This window comes from Nomascus leucogenys, chromosome 16, assembly GCF_006542625.1.
Source record: "Nomascus leucogenys isolate Asia chromosome 16, Asia_NLE_v1, whole genome shotgun sequence".
Taxonomy (NCBI): Eukaryota; Metazoa; Chordata; class Mammalia; order Primates; family Hylobatidae; genus Nomascus; species Nomascus leucogenys.
In genome coordinates, this window is record NC_044396.1 from 11,749,815 (window position 1) to 11,771,518 (window position 21,704).

The 21,704-nt window shown below is 47.0% G+C and overlaps 1 protein-coding gene across 1 annotated transcript in view; it reads right to left on the reverse strand.

Moving 5' to 3' along the window:
* Positions 1-378: 378 nt before the first annotated feature.
* Positions 379-21,704, reverse strand: part of PTDSS1 (phosphatidylserine synthase 1) — a 73,276-nt gene continuing 51,950 nt past the window's right edge. Inside the window, exons 10-13 of the mRNA XM_003268333.4 lie at positions 14,604-14,703; positions 4,662-4,730; positions 3,856-3,925; positions 379-1,475 (exon numbers count right to left, since the gene is read on the reverse strand). Coding sequence (XP_003268381.2) covers positions 1,366-1,475; positions 3,856-3,925; positions 4,662-4,730; positions 14,604-14,703 — 349 coding nt within the window. The 3' untranslated portion in view covers positions 379-1,365. The remainder of the gene's footprint in view (positions 1,476-3,855; positions 3,926-4,661; positions 4,731-14,603; positions 14,704-21,704) is intronic.

Genomic DNA, 21,704 nt, shown 5'->3' on the forward strand with positions numbered 1-21,704 from the left:
AAGAAGAAGAGACATCAGAACGAACCTTTGTGCTCTGTGAAATTAGGGAACAAAAGATTACTTTCAGTGAGTTGATATCTGCAAGCTAATCAACTGGGTACTGGCCTCTTGTTAGAGGACAAAAAAATCCAACTTGGAAACCATTACCACAGGAAAAACAATGACTATGTTGTTCATTTCCCGTTGGTCACTTGGGAAGTCTAAGAAGTAGGACATATATGTCTGTAAGCCCTTTAAAATACACATCTTTTCTTTTTCTTCTCACTACATAAAACACATACACATTATCCTAAAGTCACTTGAAAAACACACTGACTGCTTACAATTAATGGAAGATACCAGTAAGATGCAAGAAAATGAGCATTTTACAGACAGACCTTTGATAGGCTTTAAAGTGAATCGTTTTTATTTAAAACAGGGATCCATCAGAGGTGATGAACTATCAGGGTCAAGGTTCTAGAGCATGGCACGGATGAAAGGTAATACTCACCAGCACCTCACATGGGACTCAGTGACAATGTCAGCAACACACCATGGAAGGAGAACAAACCCGATGTAAAAGGCACCTGGCTGGGGAGAAGCTGTGGTGTGCACTGCCTCTCTAGCAGGTTTGCTTTTGTGCACTGTGGGTAAGTCTGGATGAATAACATGGGGAAGGGAATAATCGGAAGCGAGGCTCCTATGCAGGCAGCTACCCTCTCCTGATTGGTGTATACTCGCCACGTGGTAGAAGGTCTTACAGGAGACTGAGGTTACCAAACAGGAATGCAACACCTCTCTCCCTTTTCTGCTATAGAAGGAAGGGGAACCCTTCCCCCAGTGTCAATTTCAGCAGCGGCTTCTAAAGGCTGTTAAAAAGCATCCTAACTTAAAAACAAATAACAACAGTAACCAAACAAAAGACAGAAAAGTGGCCTGAACTTAAATCAATCAATGGAAACGTAAATTCATAAAAATAAAATAAAAACTGGTGACCAGTCCATTAACCATGGGGTTAATGCCTTGTCTGAAGGAAGATGTTTACGCTGCATCCACGATCCAGCAGGTGCGGGAGCTGCTCTTGGCAACTGTGAATGAATAGCTACCGTTTCCCTTCAACACACCGCGCTGCCACCGGTGACCGCATGCCAAGTGCTGAAGTTAGAAGAGACCGCACGTTGGCAACGGCCCCCCAGGCGATGATCTGCCTGACGCGGCCAGGTCTGTGGGAAACAAGACTTACGATCTCAAATAATGACCCCCAAGTGCCCTCGCCTCTTCCTGCTTGCCCTGTGCGCCTCGACCTCCTCACGGGGAGGTCCAAATGAGTTCCATTTCCCTCTCAGTTCTAGGCACTCTGGAACATCTTTGATTAACCAGGGTTTTTCATTTCTTTCCAACGCCATTGGTGACTTTTGACTTGGAATGCCGATTCCTTCTCCTGGAAGAATGGCTTTCGCTGTTGCCTGCGTGCTTGGGTGGGCTGTCTTCAGAACCTGGCCAAAGAAATCAGAGCACACCGTCACCCTGGGCTCTGGAGATTGGTGGCTGCCCTTTTCCAGACCGCCCTAGGCTTGCCGGGGAACAGGTTCTTCCCTGATACGTGCACTCCCCCTAGTGGCCTCATTCAGAAATGAAGGCGAGGCTCTCAAAGAACTAGTACTGAAGGAGCACACACGGTGGCGCGGGGTTCAACGCAACAGCCCCCCAAAGTCTGGGTGGTTCCTGAAGCGTGTGTACATCTGTCCTGTGTATGATGGACATGGTCATGATGGTGAGGACCAGAAGTGAGAGCACAGGTGAAACAGAAGCCCAAACGAGGGGCAATTAGAACACACACCACGCGGTGCCCATCCTGCCCTGCAACCAAGGGTTTCCATCCCTTCACCTGCTCTACACCACCTTCTAAACCCGACATCGGGAAAGACTCTTGACACTATAAAATCAGAGCTATTTCACACCCTCTACCACTTGATCTGGAGAACATCTTTACAACTCAGGCCCCTGCTGCCCACGATGGAGGGCACTGGGCAGCCTCTGCCCTCCGGCTGAGCCTGTGTTCAGCCCCTGCCTGGCCTAGCGGCCAAGCCAAAGGGTTCTCTGCCCCAGGGCTCTGATCCAGCCCCATAGGAAATCTCCACCTGAGGCTGCCAACAAAAAAAAAGTTACCAGAGTTACAGTCTCCACTGTAAGGAGCATTTGACTTAGACTAAGAGATTCTTTCCCCACTCAGAAGACTTCTGTTTTTGTTATTTTTCTTTTTTTATTATTCCATCTAGTAAATACATCACTACTACTGCTTAATTCTTTTCAGTGGAGAACCCGTAAGTGCCAAGGTTGTTTGTAACGGCATGGTTCTAAATAAGACACCTGGGGAGCCCCTCTGCCCATCTCCATCAGATTTCACAATGGGCCGCTCACTGATCAATTCCGTGGTTCAGGAGAAACTTTCCCCAAAAGGGCGGCCAGCAACTCAGCAGAGTGTATGCTAGTGTCTCCCCTGGGAGATCTTTAATGAGCCTGATGCCAAAAGAACTTAGGAGAATGACTGCAACAGGGCGCTTTCTTCTCCATTGGCCCACCGTTTCTCTGAGCAATTTTGTGAGCTAAAATTCAGTCTTTAGTATTTGTAATTTTCTTTCCTCAGCCAAGCTTCCCAAGCAGCTTATACGGATTGACAAGGAATTACTGTCCAACGAAGTCACCTCAATGTCATTATTCTACAAGTCTAATTCTTTGAAATAACCAGGTGGCCCCAAATGTTCCCAAAGTGATCCTTGGAGGCCAGTGGAGGCTCCCTAACTACACGACTGAAATCTCTTACTGCTCTGCCTCTTGAATAAATGCCATTAAAATGATCCCCCTCTTTTGAAAGGCTTTTCCTCCTGATACACAATTCTTTTTTTTTTTTTAAGAGGCAGGGACTTGTTTTGTCTTCCATGTGGGAATGCAGTGGTGCAAGCATAGCTCACTGCAGCCTTGAACTCCTGGGCTCAAGTGACCTTCCTATCTCCGACTCCTGACTAGCTGTAACTACAGGCATGTGCCAACACATCTGGCTAATTTTTTAAGCTTTTTGTAGAGACAGGGTCTTGCTCTGTTGCCCACGCTGGTCTCAAATACCTGGCCTCAAATGATCCTGCCATGGCCTCCCAAAGTGCTGGGGTTACAGGTGTGAGCCACTGTGCCTGGCCGGATATACAGTTCTTCCTGTTCACTCATGATGAAAGCCAAGAGGAAGAACGTTCCCATCAGGGTGCTTGAAATGGTGTGGGGCCCTCAGGAAGGGCAGAGCTACGTGGAGCCTCTTCTTACAAAACAAGTTTCTCACTCAGATCCTGTGAGCATTTTGCATGTTTCTTTTTCTTTTCTTACCTTTTTTTTTTTTTTTTTTTTTTTTTTTTGAGACAGAGTCTCACTCTGCTGCAGAGGCTGGAGTGCAGTGGTTTTGAGACAGAGTCTTACTCTGCTGCCCAGGCTGGAGTGCAGTGGCATGACTTGGCTCACGGCAACCTCCGCCTTCCGGGTTCATGTGATTCTCCTGGCTCAGTGTCCTGAGTAGCTGGGATTACAGGCGCCCGCCACCATACCCGGCTAATTTCTGTATTTCCTGTAGAGACGGGAGTGTCACCATGTTGGCCAGGCTGGTCTCGAACTCCTGATCTCAAGTGATCCGCCCACCTCAGCCTCCCAAAGTGTTAGGATTACAGGCGTGAGCCACTGTGCCCAGCCATGGCATGTTTCTTAATAAGTGACAGGAGACATTCGATGGGTAGGCCTGAGACCCTTCAAAGCTTATATCATCTCCACTCAAAGAACAGGTAATAATTCCACATCTCAAGGACCCAGTAAAATTTTAAACAATGAACAAGATACCTTTTGTCCCTTTCCTCTGATGCCAGGAGATCTCTGGACTGTAGGTGCCATCTTCACACTCTGAGTAGGTCTAGGGAGAGAGACAGGCTTAGTGCAGGAATTTCAGGAACTCCCTGGGAGAAGTGGCAAGGCAAAAAGGCGAGCATGCTGTGTCCCTGCCTCTCCCAGGCTGGGCTCATCACTGGCAAGTGACAGAACCTCCCTGTGCTTATATTTCTCTGCTATAAAAACAAGGTTCTTTCCTCTCCCAGGTGATGCAGAATCAATCTTCCAAAACATGCCTTAAGTTCTTTAGACCGAAGGTGTAAATAAAGTGTTATTTTTACTGAAAAAAATATTACCGTCTACCAGACTGCCATCGTGTCTTAAAGCCATTCATGTCTATTTTCTATTGTATCCTCATATCTGCTCAATGAAGGTCAGGGCAAGCGTTTGCCCAGAAGAGCCACAGGCTGGAACACAGGACGAGGCCTCCACACAGTTTAAGAGCTGGGGAGAAAACCCAGCTTCCAAAAGCCAGGCCATGGCTTTCCTATCACTTTCCTTTTTTCTCCAAACAAACATAACGTTTTTTTATCTAACAAAAGTTAGACAAAAATATCGGTCTACTGAACAGAGCCGTCACAGGCAGGGCTAGCAATGGCTAGGGAGTGAGTTGCAACACGCAGTTTCTGCAGTGGCAGAACTGGAGGCCCTGACCTCAGGGTTCGCCTCGCCATATCCTTACAGGCACATGCTCTGAGCTAACCTGCCAAGCCCGGGGTGATTATTTTAAACAATGGCCATCCCTGCCTCTCCTTCCATACCTTTTCTCGGTGACCATAGTGTTCTGCATACCAAATCATGCCGTACAGACAGAGGAAAGTAGTGAAAGCCTGGAAGAGAAAAACAAATGATGCTGCACAAAAAAATTCCATTTCCCAGAACTTCACGGTTTCAGTGGGAATTAATGCAGGACAGCTCAATGCACTTCTGCCGTCTGGACGCCGGTTACAAAATGGCTGGACGTGGCAGAGATCAGACCTCAAGGGGAGGGTGCACACCCAAAGCTTCTGACAACAAGGGTTATGATGAGACCACAGTTACTACCTGTGACTCTACTATCAGAAAGCAAGAAAGACCATTTTCAGATGTGGGATATGGTGGGATGCATTTTCTTGATAGCTTTGCGGGTTCTGTTAAAGAAGACATAGAGGATTCTATGTTCTAGTTCTGACTTTCAGGGCCCATCCTCTCCTAGCTTCCCCATCACAGGAGAGCGCTAAGAGGACTCAGTGTGTCAGCTTCTAGGGGGAAGAGGTCACAGCGGCACCTGAGGGCCCAAGAACAAACACTCCCGGGGTAGAGGGTGGGGAGCTCAGCTGGACGGGGCTGCCCTTGCTTTTCCAGGCTTTTGAGTGTCAGTGACCCTACTCTGACCCCAGTTTTTATTGCTTTTGTTTTTCTTGGTTATATGGATAGGAAAACAAAGAGAAAATAAAGATGCTCTGTAACGCCCTGAGTGGAATGAGGAGGGTGTGGCCTGTGGGTGCCCAGAGGCAGGGACAACCTCTACTCCACACTTGCCCCACCCACTGGGCCTGCCCTGACACCCTAAATTATACCCTAATTTAAGGAAAGAAAAGCATAGACAAGAATCCAAAGTTTCAAAACATGTCAAAAAATCAAAGCTTAGGAAAAGTCTCTGGCTGCCTGAACTGCATACCAAAGGCGGGAGGGAGGGAGGGTGAGCAGGCAGAGCAGGGCCATGAATCTCCCTGGCCACACCTTCCCCACTGCAAGCAAAGCAACCAGAACAAAACAAGGCAACTGCCTGTTCCTTCCAAATTCCTCGCTCTAGAAACCCAGTCATATCAAGCCATCCTAGCTGTCGAGCCTCCATCTCTCCCCCTGCATTTCCTGTGGACACCTGGGCACCTGTCATTTTCCTGGACCCCTATCATCTTGCACCAACTGTGGGGACAGCTGTGAGAGCATGGAGGGACCTTCTCAAGGAAATAATTTTAGTTCTAAGAATCATAACTTTAGATCCAAAAGGTCACCTCAGAGACCATTAATTTCATTGCCCCTCATTTTCCAGAAGAAGAATGAAAGCTCAGAGAAGTGAACATTGGAGCCAGAACTCAGGTTTCTTGAAACCCCCGGATCTGAGTTTAAGGGATGGCTATTGATACAAATATTGGCTTTATGCCTATATAGCTTTATTTCTCCATCCATGTATCCATCCCTGAGAACGAAAAGCATCATGGGAACAGTGAACAGCAGCAGCTTCTCCTCTGCACAGCCACAGTCTGGTGGTAGGGCGGGAAGGCAGGGGCTGTGAATTCTCATCACGGCAGCCTGCAGTCCAGCTTTGGCCCAGTTCCTTTATCAGTGACATTTCCTGGTAGCTGCTGGATACACAGTGCCATCTTACTTCCAAAAAAGAAAGGAGAGCAACACTCTGGCTGGCCGTCCTCTTCCGTGCCAGTTACGTGGAAGCAGGAACAGTGGCAGCATGGAGAGAGAATGAGAAGCACAAGCAGCGCCACTGGTTCATTTCCTACTAAACCCACGTGCAAACTGGCATATACCTACAGGTTAGGGATTTATTAAAAAGCTCATATCCATCAAAAATTAGGCCACGAATGAATACATTAAAACTACAAAGTGAAAATGACTTCCAACCTTTAACATGCTCTAATGCTTGCCCAGATTTCTTAGACATACCAACGTTAAGTGTGCCATTTTCATGGCATGGAAAGAGTGGGAAGGACTAGAAATGATTTGCAGAGTGTAAGCCTGTGTATGCGCTAGGCCCCTTACAAAGAGCAAAACAGGACATTCTGTGTTTCACACAGCGGACTGGGGGGTTAGGTTCCACCTCCCCAAACCAGAGGGCTGTGGGGAGGCGGGTCCCTCCACTAGACTGTCATTGCAAACTCTGACCACCAGAGGGCAGGCACGCAGGGCTCTTCCCTTCCCCAGTCCCAGGCTCAATAGGACAGGCAGTGGCAGCTGCGGCTCCCTCCAGGCGCAAACAGCAGGCAAGTGGAGAACGACAGGTGCTTATCATCAGAATCGTCACACAAAGGGCCTGTTGTGATTGCCAAATCTACTTCACCTGCGTACAAAGAGGCCCATTTTACACTTGTCCCAGCAAACGGAAGCCGGTAATTTACAGGTTTGCAATCACACCTGTGGAAATCTAGGCACGTACCCACTGAAAATGTCACGGCTCAGATTTAAAATAGCAATTGCACACTTCGTTTAAAGAAAGGGCGGGGGAGTGAGAAGAAACTACGTGGGATGAGAGCCAGGCTGTCCAAGACCACGGGGCTGGCGGCAACGAGGGCGCAGGACCCCAGCTTGCCTTCTACATTATGGTAATGAGCATTCAAATTAATGACGGCCGAGCAGACAACCACGCTCCTGGAAAAGCTTATTAACCAGCACCCGGGATCTTTGCTTCTGCATTAATCTCAAGCTCCGTGCGCGCTCTCTTACCAGGCCAGGGGAGTAATTAGGGGCTTTGCTTCTCTGAGTGGGGCACAAGGCACGGTGTAACTTGAAGCTCTCTTATTGAATAATGTTCGCCTCCACTCCTGAGTCTGAGATCAATCTTGCTCTTTATAATAAAGGTCAGGAATATTTAAAAAAGTGTCAGGACCTTGTTTCTGTTCTTCTTTGAAGGAAGGCAGTGGAGACCACTAATCATCCTGTCTCAGGGCCTCTTTTCAGGCCAGGTCCCTCTCTCATGTCTCATCCTGTAAGTCTAATCAGAGATTCTGCCTGTCTTCAAAATCCTGCTCATTGTCCCCGGCCTGACCTCTTATTAAGGAATCCCAGCCTCAGTCAGCTCCTCTCCCAGAGGCATGTTCCCTGAGCTCTTAACCTAATCCCAGGACTCCAACTGCACCCTCCATATGGGCTCCTCCCAAGTATTTTATTTCCACCAATGACCAAATCCTTCCACTGTTACTGACAGATTAGAATTTCTCATAAAACAGGACATTTCCACCTGTAAATTCTAAAGGTTCCTCAAACCCAAATCCCCTGAACCAAATTCACCTCCTCCTTTCAATGGGCTTCTCCTATACCCCCAATCTGTCGCTAGCACTGGTGGCCACCCAGTGGCACCAATTAGAACCCTTGGAGTGGCACTCAAGTCCCCTCCCAGCTATCACAAGAGTAATGGCATCCTGTTGAGCGGATTCCTTAAACAACTCTCAGATCCAGCCCTTCCTCTGTATCTTCAATGCCTCTGCCTTGGTTCAGCTTCAGTTACTTGTCAACTAGGCCTGGCAGCACCTCTGACTGTGCTTCCTCCCCCCAGCCCATCTTCCCTCTAGACTCTCCCAGCCTCCATGGTGTTTCCCCATGAGATACAGATCAGACCACATTGTTTCCCCGCTTGAAAATCGCTGGAGCTCCAACTACAGCCGCACAAAGCCCTTCCTAAGCAGGGGACCCTGTCCTACTCTTCATCCAACTCGCTCTCTACACTGTCACTCCTCAAACAGGTCACCACTTTCCTGAGCCACTGGGCACTCTCACAGCTTCCTGTCTTTGTATGTTTGTCCCCCAGCCACCTGCATGTCGCAAGTCTTTGTCTCTTGAACTCACTCCTTTATTCTCCACGAAGCTGCCGAGTGCTTCCTATGCACCAGGCACTGTGCTTGAGACAGTGGGGCCAGAAGGATGACTTCAACTTATTCTTTCTGAGCAAGGAGTGCAGTGTGGAGGAGACGGATAGAAACAAAACAAATTCCACCGCACTGGGGTTAGAACTGAGAGTTACGTACAAAGCGCTACTGGTCCCAAGGAGGGAGCTATCTACTTGCCTTGGAGGTCAGAGCATATTTCATGGGGGGCATATGTTTAAGTTGGTCTTGGGGTATCAGTTTCATCATGTAGATAAGGCAGGGAAAGTCTTTCAGATCAGGCAGAGAAAACAGCATGGGAAGGGCAAAAGAAGTCTGGAAGGATGACTTGTTTAGGTAACTACCAGCAGACAAGTGCAGCCTGAGAATAGAGTACACGTGGGCAGATGTGATGGAATGCTCGCACTATGAAGGTCCTGAACACACGAGCAGATTTTATAATTCATCTGGGAGGTTTCATGATGGGGAGCCTTCTTCCTTCTTGAAGTTTCTTCCTGTGTGGAGGAAGCTTCACTGCTTCCCTCCACCCCTCACTCCTTCCCTGGGGAGGAGTCACACCTTGAATGGTGACTCTAAGGAAGCCAGCATTTCCTGAAAAAGGTGAATTCTCAGAAATGAAGATGCTACTCTGATCCCCATATCTTTCCTCTATCTTGCTTATCTCTTACTTATTTTTTAACTCAGGTGGGGGAAAAGATTGTGTTATTGTGCCCTCTCAAGCCCCCAACCAGAGAGAATGATTCTTAGTAGGGGAAAGAGATTGAGTTCTGAATTTTGGAAGATCATTTTGACAGCAGCATGGAGAATGGATTTGGAGGGCAGAATGGCAAGAAAATGGGTGTCCTGACAGCCGCAGAGGCAGTGGGAATGGAGAGGAGATGGAGTTGAGCTACATTGTCGAATTAACAGAGCTTAGTGACCGGCTGATTCGAAGAGTGATAGAGGACAGGAAGCAGCCTCCAGATTTTTAGCTGGGGCCTGGGGGAAAGCCAGTGGTTCACTGCAACCCTTAAAAATCCTGCTCACATATCACCAAGGAGCCTTCACCAACCCCCAGCATGTCTGTTGCTCTAAGTATCCTATAGCCTTATGCACACAATCTTTTACAGTATTTATCACATATTAACATAATTCGTTTGCATGTCTAATTGCCATCTGAACTCAGAGATCCTTGGAGGGCAGTGATGAAGAGCAGTTCCCTAGAGAGAATGTCTGGGTTTGAGTCCTGGTTCTGCCACTTAACTACCTATGTGACCTTGGGCAAGTTAGTGAACTTCTTTGTGCCTTTGTTTCCTCGTCTATAAAAGAGGGATAATAAAATACCTTCCCTCAAAGTCTGAAGATCAAATGTGGAATTCATGAAAGTGCTTAGAATGGTCTCTGGCACATAGTAGGCATCAGTAAATCTTATCACCGTCATCCATCTGTGTGGCTAGAGCTCCAGGCACAGCATGGAAGAGCACTCAGCAACTGTCTGTGAATGAAGCCCGGACTAAGAGGTCTGCACCAAGTGAACCAGAGGTCAATGGGAGCATAAGAAATGGTGCATGTCTTCAATAAGTTACAATCACACAGACACAAAGGCTAACCCACAAAAGGAGATATATTCTAAGTGTCAAATAAGTAACAGAAAGTCTCTAAAACTTAAAGAGAAATTAGAGGGGTCCCTACAGTCTGGGTGACTGCTATGGTTTGAATGTCCCTGCCAAAACTCTCCTTGAAACTTAACTGTGAACTTAACAGTATTAGGAGGTGGGGCCTTTAAGAGGTGATAGGTCATGAGGGCAAAGCCCTCATGAATGGATTCAGGTTGTTATCTTGGGAGTGGGTTCCCGATAAAAAGGATGAGTTTGGCACTTCCCTCTCTGTCTGGTGCACTTGTTTCTGCCTTTTGCCCTTCCACCATGGGATGACCTTGCTGGATGCCAGTGCCATACTTTTGGACTTCCCAACCTCCAAAACTGTGAGCAGAATAAACTTCGTTTCTTTCGAAATTACCCAGTCTGCAGTATTCTGTTACAGCAACAGAAAATGGACTATACAGAAAATTGGCACCAAAAAGTGGGGGTTACTATAACAAATACTTGAAAATATGGAAGCAGCTTTTGAACTGGCTAATGGGTAGAGGCTGAAAGAATTTGGAGGAGCAGGCTAGAAAAACCCTGTATTGCTGTAAAGGGAGCATTAAGGGTGATTCTGGTGAGGGCTCAGAAGAAAAGAGGGAAAGCCTCAGTCTTCTTAGAGATTACTTAGGCGTTCATGACCAGAATGCTGGTGGCAATATGAACAGTCAAGGCCATTCTGATGAGGTCTCAAATGGAAATGAGGAGCAAGGATTGGAAAGTGGAATAAAGGACATCCTTGTCATATAGTAGCAAAGACCTTGGCTGAATTGTGTCCATGCCTGAAGGCTTTCTAGAGTGTGCAACCTAAGGGCAATGAACTAGGATATCTGGTGGAAGACAGCGAAGCAGCAAAGCATTCGGGCTACTGTGTGGCTACTTCTGACTGCATACAATGAGATTCCAGAGGAAGGAAATGACTTAAAGACAATTTATAATTAAAAGGGAAGCAGAATGGAATAATCTGGAAAATTCAAAGCCTGGCCATGTAAACAGTGAAAAAGCATATTCCAAACACTAAGGGTGAGGCCACGTGGCTGTTAAAGAGATTACCATGGAAAGAAAGAAACCAGGTGCTATTCATCAAGAAAATGTGAGGAGGATCCCTGAAAGCAAAAGCATTTCAGAGATCTTCAAGGCTGCCCCTCCCATCACAGACCCAGAGCTCTAAGAGGGCAGAATGGTTTTCCATTACAGGCCTGGGGAGCCCTCCACGGGCTCACTGACCAGGGCTACCTACGGACTCTACTCCCACATTCTAGCAGAGTGCTCCTTGGCTGCCTTAGCTGTGGCTCAAGTGGGTCTTGGTGTGGCTTGGGCTACCACTCTGGGAGGGATAAGCTATAAACCATGGTGGTGTCCATGTGGTGTTAATTCTGCAGGTATGCAAAACGCAAGAGCTGTGGAGGCCATGGCTTCCTCCACCTAGATTTCGAAGGATGCAGCGAACTGCCTAGAAGACTAGTCAAAAACCTGCCACAGGGGCAGTGCCACTGCAGAGAGCCACTACTAGGGCAATGCCAAGGAGAAATGTGGGGTCGGAGCCACCAGAGAGGACTAGTGGCAGCAGGGTCATCCCCAACACCACAGAACTGTAGGGTCGCCAGTGTGCAACTCCCGCCTGGAAGAACTGAAGCACTGGCCGAACCCAGCACAGCCATAGGGATGGAGCTGCTGGGCCTGGGGGCCCAACTCCTGCTCCAGGCCAGGACGCAGAACATGAAGTCAGAGGAGATTATTCTCCAGCTTTAAGATGTAATGTTTCCCTGTTGGGTTCTGGACTTACTTGGGACTGCTTATCCCTTTTGTCTTGCCCACTTCTCCCTTTCAGATTTGCAGTGTCTATCCTATGCCTGTCCCACTATTGTATTGTGGAAGTAGATGACCTGTTTGATTTCACAGGCTCACGGCTGGCATAGTTCTTCTTGGCTGTGGCTCAGGTGGACCTTGGTGTGGCTTGAGCTACCACTCTGGAAGGTATAGGCCAGAAACTGCGATGGTGTCCAAGTGGGGTTAATTCACCTCAGGATGAATTGTGCCTTGACCGTCACTCATATCTGATTTAGATGAGACTCTGAACTTTGGAGTTGATGCTGGGCCAAGTGAAGACTTTTGGGACTACTGGCATGAAATGGATGTATTTTGTATGTAAGAAGCGGGGGTCAGGGGTGAAATGCTATGGCTTGAATGTCCCTGCCAAAACTCATGTTGAAACTTAGCTGTCAATGTAATGATATTGGGAGGTGGGGCCTTTAAGACATGATTAGGTCATGAGGCGTGTACCCCATAAATGGACTGATGCTATTATTGCAGGAGTGGGATTGTTATCACAGGAGCGTGTTAGTGATCGTGGGAGTGGGTTCCTGATAAGAAGGGTAAGTCCAGCCCACCTCCTGCTGTCTTACATGCTCACTTCCCCCTTCCGCCCTTCCATCATGGGATGCCCCTTGCCAGATACTGGTACCAGGCTCTTGGACTTCCCAGCTGTCAGAACCGTGAGGCAAATAAAATACCATGATTTAATTTCTCTGTAAATTACCAAGCCCATGGTATTCTGTTGTAGCAACAGAAAATGGACTAAGACAGGGACCAGAGAGGGCTGCCTGGGTAGGTGGCCTGAGAAGACCTTTTGGCCACTGCTGCCTGGGGGGCAGTGGTGAGGAGGCAGCTGGGAGGCCTGTGAGTTGCTGTGGTGAGGAGGGCTGTCTGTCTTTTTCTGGGAGTCCTGCCTGTCTCACCCTCCCTGTGGGAGGGTGGTTCTCTGGTACCCGGTGAAGAGGGCACCCACCTCTGCCCCCTGCAGTCAGGTCCTATTACAATTCAGACTTGAGGTGCACAGGCCAGAGACATATCCGAGAAGAGCATAGTGAAAATGTCTGGGCATGTCTGACTCATTTCCCTAACCGATTCCTTACATCTGGTCTCACTGACATGGAAAAATATACTTGGGCATTAATTCTGTAGTTTAAATACAAAGGAGATCATTATTCCCTTTTATTGTTCAAGATGAAACAGGACAGAACAGGCTCACTGTGCCTTGGCACAGTTAGGATTTCTAACAAGTAACCCTAAAAATAGATCCCGTTAAAGGCGATAAAAGACACGTTAAAAATACAAAGGTTAGTCTTGCCAAAAAAGAGAAAAGAAAAGAAAAAACTAGACCCAAATGTGTTAAGCCTCTAGATCCAATTACCAACTTACAGAAAATACAGAGGACAAAAAAATATGTTAAATTACAAGATAGGATAAAATCAGTAAAATCCAGACTGTGGGAAAATCTATAGGACAAAAGAGCTGCTTTCTTCAGCTGATAAATTACGAGGGAAAGAGGATTAGCGATAGAAGGAAAACCTATGGATTCAGAGACTTAAAAGGCACGCCAACCAATCATGATGGGTGAATGTGGATTCAAATATATTGTTAAACAAATACAAGCTTTAAGAAAAAGTTAGTAATTTGAACACTGATTAGGTATTTGATGATATTAAGGAATTATTGTCAATTCTTTTTTAGATATGATAATGGTAGGGTGGTTGCATTAAACTGAAAAAGCATCCTGAGCTTCTTTTAGTGATCCATCCTGAAATATTAAAGGTGGATCTGTTTCAAAGTAAGTTAGGTTTGGGGCAGTGAGTACAACATAAGAGGAAACACAATTGGCCCTGAGTTGATAACCGATGATGGGTTCATGAGAGGCCATCTATTCTCTCTATTTGCACATGTCTGAAATTTTCTATGATTATTTAAAAAGCCCAATTACATTTTCTAGACTAAGTGAAAAATCTTAAGCTTAAATATAAAATAAGAACTTTTCTTCAAAATAATAACTTCAAATATTTAAATGAAGAATGGCAGTCGCAAAATGTGTAAGTGGGTACTATCTTACTTCATTTGAAAGGTGAGGGAAGAGCCCCAGGGCAAAAGAACCAAGGCTTAGGCCGGTATCCCTAGAGGCTCTTCCCTTCAGAGTGGAAGGTGATATCCAGGCTTGGGTTGTAACGTGGACCTGGAGGGCAGAAATTGCAGGATCGAATTATCTTCCAAAACATATTTTATTGCCTATGAAAGACCATATGTCCTTTTATATATAAATCTATGTGCAATGAGATGCATGTTAAGATGTATGCGGCATGATGATGATGAGAAAGCAAAGTGCACTGTGATCTTCCTTGTCCTTTCATGGCGGTCCCTAAATGCATAGCACATGCAGACAAATTCTCGTGAGTCAAGGAAATGCACGTGGGGTGTACCTGACGAGGGCATTTGACTGGAACCTGCTGAGGTGACCCATTTCAGATACTGTGTAGTTGTGTCTTATTCTTAAAATTAGGCTGGTGGCCAGTCTCAGACAATTACAAGTAGAACATCTTTTTATGAATTTCTAAGGAAATTTGATACACAAGAGGGTTTCTTTTTCCCCCTCCGTTTAAAGTGGTACTATGAGAGTTTAGCTAATGCCTTTGGGTAAAATGCAATGACTTACCACGCAAAGAAGCCAAAGCACAACATAGAGTATTTGGGTCTTAGAGAAGAGATCTTGTCCAAATTTTATGCAAACAATGGCCTCCAGGAAACCAATGACCCTAATTAGACAGAGAACAGAGGTTAAGTATTAATCCATCTTACCAGAGCATACACTTTTTCCAAAATATGCATGATTGAATCAAAAAGTTCAACTCATCACGTGATTTCTGCCTCAAACACTGGTAGCAGGTACCCCACAAAATAACACTGTTCAAGCCAACTGCATTTACTTCGGAAATAATAAAGTATTTTTCACCTCTTCCTTCTTCCCAGACCAAAATCGTGACTCATAAATTTTAATAGCTAGGGGCACTGGCATCACCTAACTCAGCACCTCCACTGCCATAAGGGTGGGTGATCACGCCGCCTCTGCTGGAACCCTCTCAGGCACAGGGAACCTACTACCTTTGCAAGGTGGCTTATTTTTCTGGTCAAACTCTTTAGCAGTTAGAAAGTTTTTTCCTTGTCTCAGGCTGGTATCTGCCTCCTATACCTCCTACCCTGGGTCCTAACATTACGCTAGCATGTCACAGGTGAGAAAGTATCATTTCAGTGGAGGAACCTAGAAGGCTTTTTCACTGTACTTCTGAAGTCTAGACTGTGATTAAGAGGCTAGGTGGCTGCCACACAGGGTGAGTCTGACCCTTCCAAGGGAGTCTTTCAATAATTTGAAGGCATTAATCACATTCCTTCCCAGCCTTCTAAGAATTTCCAGATGAAATAGCCCCTGTTTTTGGTGACAATATAAACCCTTTACATTCTCTTGATCTGTAAAAGATTGTGCTAAATACAAATTTTTTTTTTTTTTTAAGAAACGCCACACACTTATTTCCCCTTTAAAGCATTAAAAAAGTCACTCTTGTGTTCTATATCTTCATTTATGACTATAAAAATCAGGCCTTTCTAAAGGTTCAGGACTTGGAGGTAAGAATGGATGAGGTGAGGTTGACATAGTTGGCCATGAGATCCCAGGCAGCATATGAATACCGATTTTAGACAAGTCCATTTTATGCATTCCTTGCTCAAGATGAGATCTGTACACTCCAGGAATGGTGTACTCACACAAATGTTTTCTAAAAAGGCAAGAAGGGGCAAGGCATGGTGGCTCGTGTCTGTAATCTTGGCACTTTGGGAGGCTGAGGCGAACGGATCACTTGAAGTCAGGAGTTCAAGACCAGCCTGACCAAAATGGTAAAACCCCATCTCTGCCAATAATACAAAAATTAGCCAGGCATGGTGGCACACACCTGTAGTCTCAGCTACTCGGGAGGCTGAGGCAGGAGAATCACTTGAGCCTGGGAAGTGGAGGTTGCGGTAAGCCAAGATGGCACCACTGCACTCCAGCCTGGGCGACAGAGTAAGGCTCTGCCTCAAAAAAAAAAAAAAAAAAAAAGGCAAGAAGGGGCCAAGAAGGCCCTTGGTATCCGTGCTTACTGGCAGACACAGTGATCACTGCCATCATTAAAAGTGTGGATGGCTCTAAACAACTGAAGGCCTGAACGCCTGGAGTTAGAACCACTTCAGCAAAGCAGAAAAATCAACAGAAATTCTCCTCAATTTGTCGTTAGAGAGTCTCAGGTTGTCTTTTCCCCTAGCCCGAACCAAACAAGGTTTAAGAGTGGTTGGCTTGAATCTTTAAAGCGTTGCTCCACAAAGCATGTCACATGTGAGAAAGTATCATTTCAGTGGAGGAACCCAGAAGGTTTTCTCACTGTACTTCTGAAGTCTAGACTGTGATTAAGACGCTAGGTGGCAGTTACATGTTTGGTATTCCAGCCTGTACAGTGCGGAGACATAAAAAGGATGATTTCATCTTTGGCTGGGACTTCCTGAACAACTCCTATGATGGGAGTGTTGAGCCCAGGACATAAGTGTGATTATCTACCCATAAGCCAGACAGAACACCCTGAGTTTATTATGAAAGATTTCTGAATATTCAACTAGACTTGAGGCCCCTCTACTTTTTTTTTTTTTTTTTTTAATAGAGTCTAGCTCTGTCGCCCAGGCTGGAGTGCAGTGGCATGATCGCAGCTCACTGCAACCTCTGCCTTCCCGGTTCAAGTGATTCTACTGCTTCAGCCTCCCGAGTAGCTGGAACTACAGGCACATGCCACCACACCCAGCTAATTTTTGTATTTTTAGTAGAGGTGGGGTTTCACCATGTTGGCCAGGCTGGTCACCAACTTCTCACCTCAAATGATCCACCCACCTCAGCCTCCCAAAGTGCTGGGATTTACAGATGTGAGCCAGCCTGAGGCCCCTTTTAAAAGGATGTTGATTGGCCGACTAAAGCTGTGTTTCTCAAACTTTTGTGATCTAAGGCCCATTAAGAACCATGGCAAGAAACACAATTTTCACTGTGATCCAGTATACGCATGCGCATACACACACACACACACACACACACACATACACACACACACACACACTCACTGAAACAAAAGCTTCATAAGACAATTTGCATCCTTATTCTGATATTTTTCTATTCTATTTCATTTTAAGAAAATACTAGCCAGAATCCAATCATTGGCTTCATAATGACCTGAAGTTTTTGTTTTTTTAAAGTTTTTGAGACCAGCCCTGACTCCGTTGCCCAGGCTGGAATGCAGTGGTACAATCTTGGCTCATGGCAACCTCCACCTCCCAGGCTCAAGCAATTCTTCTACCTCAGCCTCCCAAGTAGCTGGGACTACAGGCTCACAGCACTACGCCCAGCTAATTTTTGTATTTTTTGTAGAGACGGGGTTTTGCCGTGTTATCCTGATTGGTCTTGAACTCCTGAGCTCAAGTGATCCACCCACCTCAGCTTCCCAAAGTGCTAGGATTACAGGTATGAGCCACTGCGCCTGGCCAACCTGAAGTTTTTTCTGAAGACCAGCGCTTTTGAGTTAGTAACTTAAGGATATGATTTGTTCCAATGTGCTGAGGAGTCCCAGCTAAGCCATTACCCGTGTGTGTGGGCACATCTCATGAGAAGGTGGCTAGAAGGAGGTGAGGGGGCCGGCTATGGGATTATATAAGTGTGGGGAGTCCCAGACTGAGGCCTGGGCATGGGAAAGGCACAAGGAAGGGCCAGGAATCAGGGGAAAGGGCTGAGTTGAGGTCAGGGTAATATGGACCTGGAAGGCCACCCGTAGGCTTGGCTTTTAGTCTGAGGGGATCCTAGAGGGTCTAGAGCAGAGGGTTTAACATGGTCTTCTCTCTCTCTCTCTCTCTCCATATATATATATATATATATATATATATATATATATATATATATATATATATATTTTTAGACAGTCTCACTCTGTCGCCCAGGCTGGAGTGCAGTGGTGCAATCTCAGCTCACTGCAACCTCTACCTCCTGGGTTCAAGCGATTCTCCTGTCTCAGCCTACTGAGTAGCTGGAACTACAGGTGTGTACCACCACACCTGGCTAATTTTTTGTATTTTTAGTACAGACGGAGTTTCACCATGTTGGCCAGGATGGTCTCGACCTTCTGACCTCGTGATCCGCCCGCCTTGGCCTCCCAAAGTGCTTGGGATTACAGGAGTGAGCCACTTCGCCTGGCCAGTTTGCTCAATATTTTTTTTTTTAATTTTTCAGCTTTTATTTTACATACGGGGGTACATGTGTAGGAATGCTACATGGGTATATTGGACCCAGGTAGTGAGCGGAGCACCCAGCAAGTAGTTTTCCCACCCATGCCCCGCTTCCTCCCTCCCTAGTAGTCAGCAGTGTTTATTACTCTGATGTTTATGTCCATGTGTACTCAATGTTTAGCTCCCACTTTTAAGTGAGCATATGCAGTATTTGGTTTATTTTTCCTGCTTAGGATTATGGCCTCCAGCTGCACCCATGTTGCTACAAAGGACATGATCCCGTTCTTTTTTATGGCTGTGTATTATTCCATGGTGTCTATGTACCACATTTGCTTTATCCAGTCCACCACTGATGGGCACCTAGGTGGATTCCATGTCTTTGCTATTGTGAACAGTGTGGTGATGAACATTCGAGAACCTTCTGCTGGCTGAACAGAACTGTGTGAGAAGACAAGAGCAGAAGCAGGGAGGCTACTGTACTCATCCAGACATGGGGCCCCGGGTCAGGGCTGTGGAGATGGTGAGAAGTGGTGGGAACCCAGCAATCACATGGGCTCTTTTAACCACCAGCCACTGCCCCCACCATTACCTCTGGCCCACTAGGGGGAGTCCTTATCAACAGCACCCTTCCAGAAGGCTAACATTACTTTTCTACCAAGAGTGGCTAGTTTAGGGCTGAGGCCTGAGGCTTCAGCACAGTGGGAGCCTGTATTAAGCCTGCCAGTGTGAGACTACATACCTCCTCCTACCTCCTCACCCCTGGGGGTGCTGGGGTTTCCTCCGCATAGCTCAGCAATAGGTCCCTTTACTCAGTTCAGTTTAAATCTCTCTGATCTTTCCCAGGCTAAGCTAGGTGGCCAAATGTGGCTTAATGGAATTCAGTCAGGGCCTCCACTCCCTTTGATGCCATCCACCATCCTGTATCTTGGTTTAGCAGGGTTAAAAGGCAAATAAACATTTGGGCAGCCTGAGGTGCTTCTGCTGGGAGCAGGCACTAGAGATTCCTGACCTAGGGCTGCTTACTGGCGCACGTACTCCCAGCACCCCCGATTTGTGAAGCCAGTTCCAGAAGGTGGGAAAAAAGATGATGTTAATGTCGAGCCCAGAGTCAGGAACTCTTCGGTGAGTTGAGTGGAGCAGGCATGGTGGCAGGGTTGTTGTAGGAATCTGGGGCATGAAAGCTCTAGGCTCGTGTGTGTGAGCTGGGTGTATGAGCCAAACTTGAGAAGCAGAAGAAGAGATTTTGGCTTGCCAATGGGCCTGCACGTGGATTCTGAGGATGCCACAGCAATGCCAGTGACATGGAGGCCGGGTACCTGGCTGCTGCATCCCACACACACTGCTCCATGGCTGCACAAGCAATCCCTGGATGGCTCAGAGTGTGGGAGACCCCCTCTCCTGGCAGCCAGGGCCCAGCCTCCAATAGTGGAGATGATATGTGTATCCATGTTAACTCAATGACCACACAATCACACAGGATGCCAGGAAGGGTTCTCCAAGTTCAGGAGTGAGCTTCTAGTTCTGATTAGGGTGGGCAAAGACACCTTTTTGGAGGAAGCAAGAGCTAAGTGTGGCATAAACAATAGATACAATTCCTATTGTGCTCCTCTGAACTTTCTAACTTCCAAAGAATCCCCGGCACAAGGAGGGGAGGGGAGAAGCGGGTCTTGGGTGGCAAACCCAGAACTGTTCTGCTTAGTCGTTTAGATACTTAGTAGGATTTGGGGCAAGATGCCATTTGAAGAAAGGGGATTGGCTGCTGAAAAAAAGCTTTGTAGGCTGGGTGTGGTGGCTCACGCCTGTAATCCCAGCACTTTGGGAAGCTGAGGTGGGCAGATCACGAGGTCAGGAGATCGAGAGCATCCTGGCTAACATGGTGAAACCCCGTCTCTACTAAAAATACAAAAAATTAGCCGGGCGAGGTGACAGGCACCTGTAGTCCCAGCTACTCGGGAGGCTGAGGCAGGAGAATGGCATGAACCCGGGAGGCGGAGCTTGCAATGAGCCGAGATGGCGCCACTGCACTCCAGCCTGGGCGACAGAGCGAGACTCCGTCTCAAATGTAACTACTGTCAGAGCTTCTGAGATGTCAATGGAGGTGCACTTGAGTGCAGGGGGTGGGGTGTGGCAAGATAAAGGGAGGATGAACAGACACAGTCACGAGGAGAAGGGGAACTGGCTATAAAGCTATACGAGCAGGACAGCAGTGACTCCCTTGTGCTGGGAAGGGACCCTCCTCCCAACATCTGTTCCCCTGTGTTTGCACCCTCTCCCTAGAAGGAAGCTCATGCTCATAGTTGCATCTACCCTTAAGACAGACAGTCTAGGCTGGGTGCCGTGGCCAATGCCTGTAATCCCATCACTTTGAGAGGTCAAGGTGGGAGGACTGCTTGAGTCCAGGAGTTCAAGACCAGCCTGGGCAACATGGTGAAACCCCGTCTCTACAAAAACTAAAATATAATTAGCTGGACATTGTGGTGCGTGCCTATAGTCCCAGCTACTTAGGAGGCTGACATGGGAGGATTGCTTGAGTCTGGGAGGTCAAGGCTGCAGTGAGCTGTGATCACTGCCACTCAACTCCAGCCTGGGCAACACAGCAAGACCCTGTCTCAAAAGAAATAAAATTTAAAAAGAAAGAAAGCCTGAACCATGGGCCTGGAAGAACAATAGAACAAAAGCACAATTATGAGAAATTGTAAGGAGGAGACAGGGGTAGAATGGGAAGCCGGCAAAGGGAATTGAAAACAGAAAAGTGAGAGGAAATACAGGACAGATATTGTAGAGGGAAGAGGACAGTTTCAAGAAGGCAGATACTGTGCAGAAGATCCAAGAAGAGGATGAGGAAAGGACTGGCTGGTTTGGAGCTGACCTTGGAGAGCAGCAGAGGTGGGAACTTATTGTGATGGACATATTAGCAGAGGTGGGATAACAGGCAGTGAGGAAACTGGTCGGGTGAAGAGCAAGCTCTGGCCGCCTCTGGGAGGCAGGATGCAGTCCTGGGCCCTCAGGAAGGGTAGGCTCACTCTCCCATGAGGGCCCACCCCATGCACTCCCAGGAAGAGGAAAAGCAGCTGTGCACTCCTGTTCAGCCAACGCTTGGCCACCTTCCTCCCAGGACCAGGTGATAAAACGCTGCTTCTATTTAAACTGGGCCAATACTCTCTTTCTGAGGCAAAGAAGCTCAATTCTAATCGGGGTGGAGTGGGGAAAAGACAAAGATGACATAAACCCCACACCTGGAGAATTTGTTCACATCAGTCTGGCCCCAAAACTCCCACTGAGCTGAAGGAACATCATGTGACATCTAAATAGAGAAAGAGCTGACCTTTCCACGCAGCTGCTTTCTCCCTGCTAGGGATCCCATTCCCTTGCTGGATGGTGCCCTCTCTCTGCTGAGTGCAACACCTTTCGTATAAAAGGTTTAAAAGCTCAGTCTATGGCACAACTGTTAGGGATGACATGTATTTAGCTACAA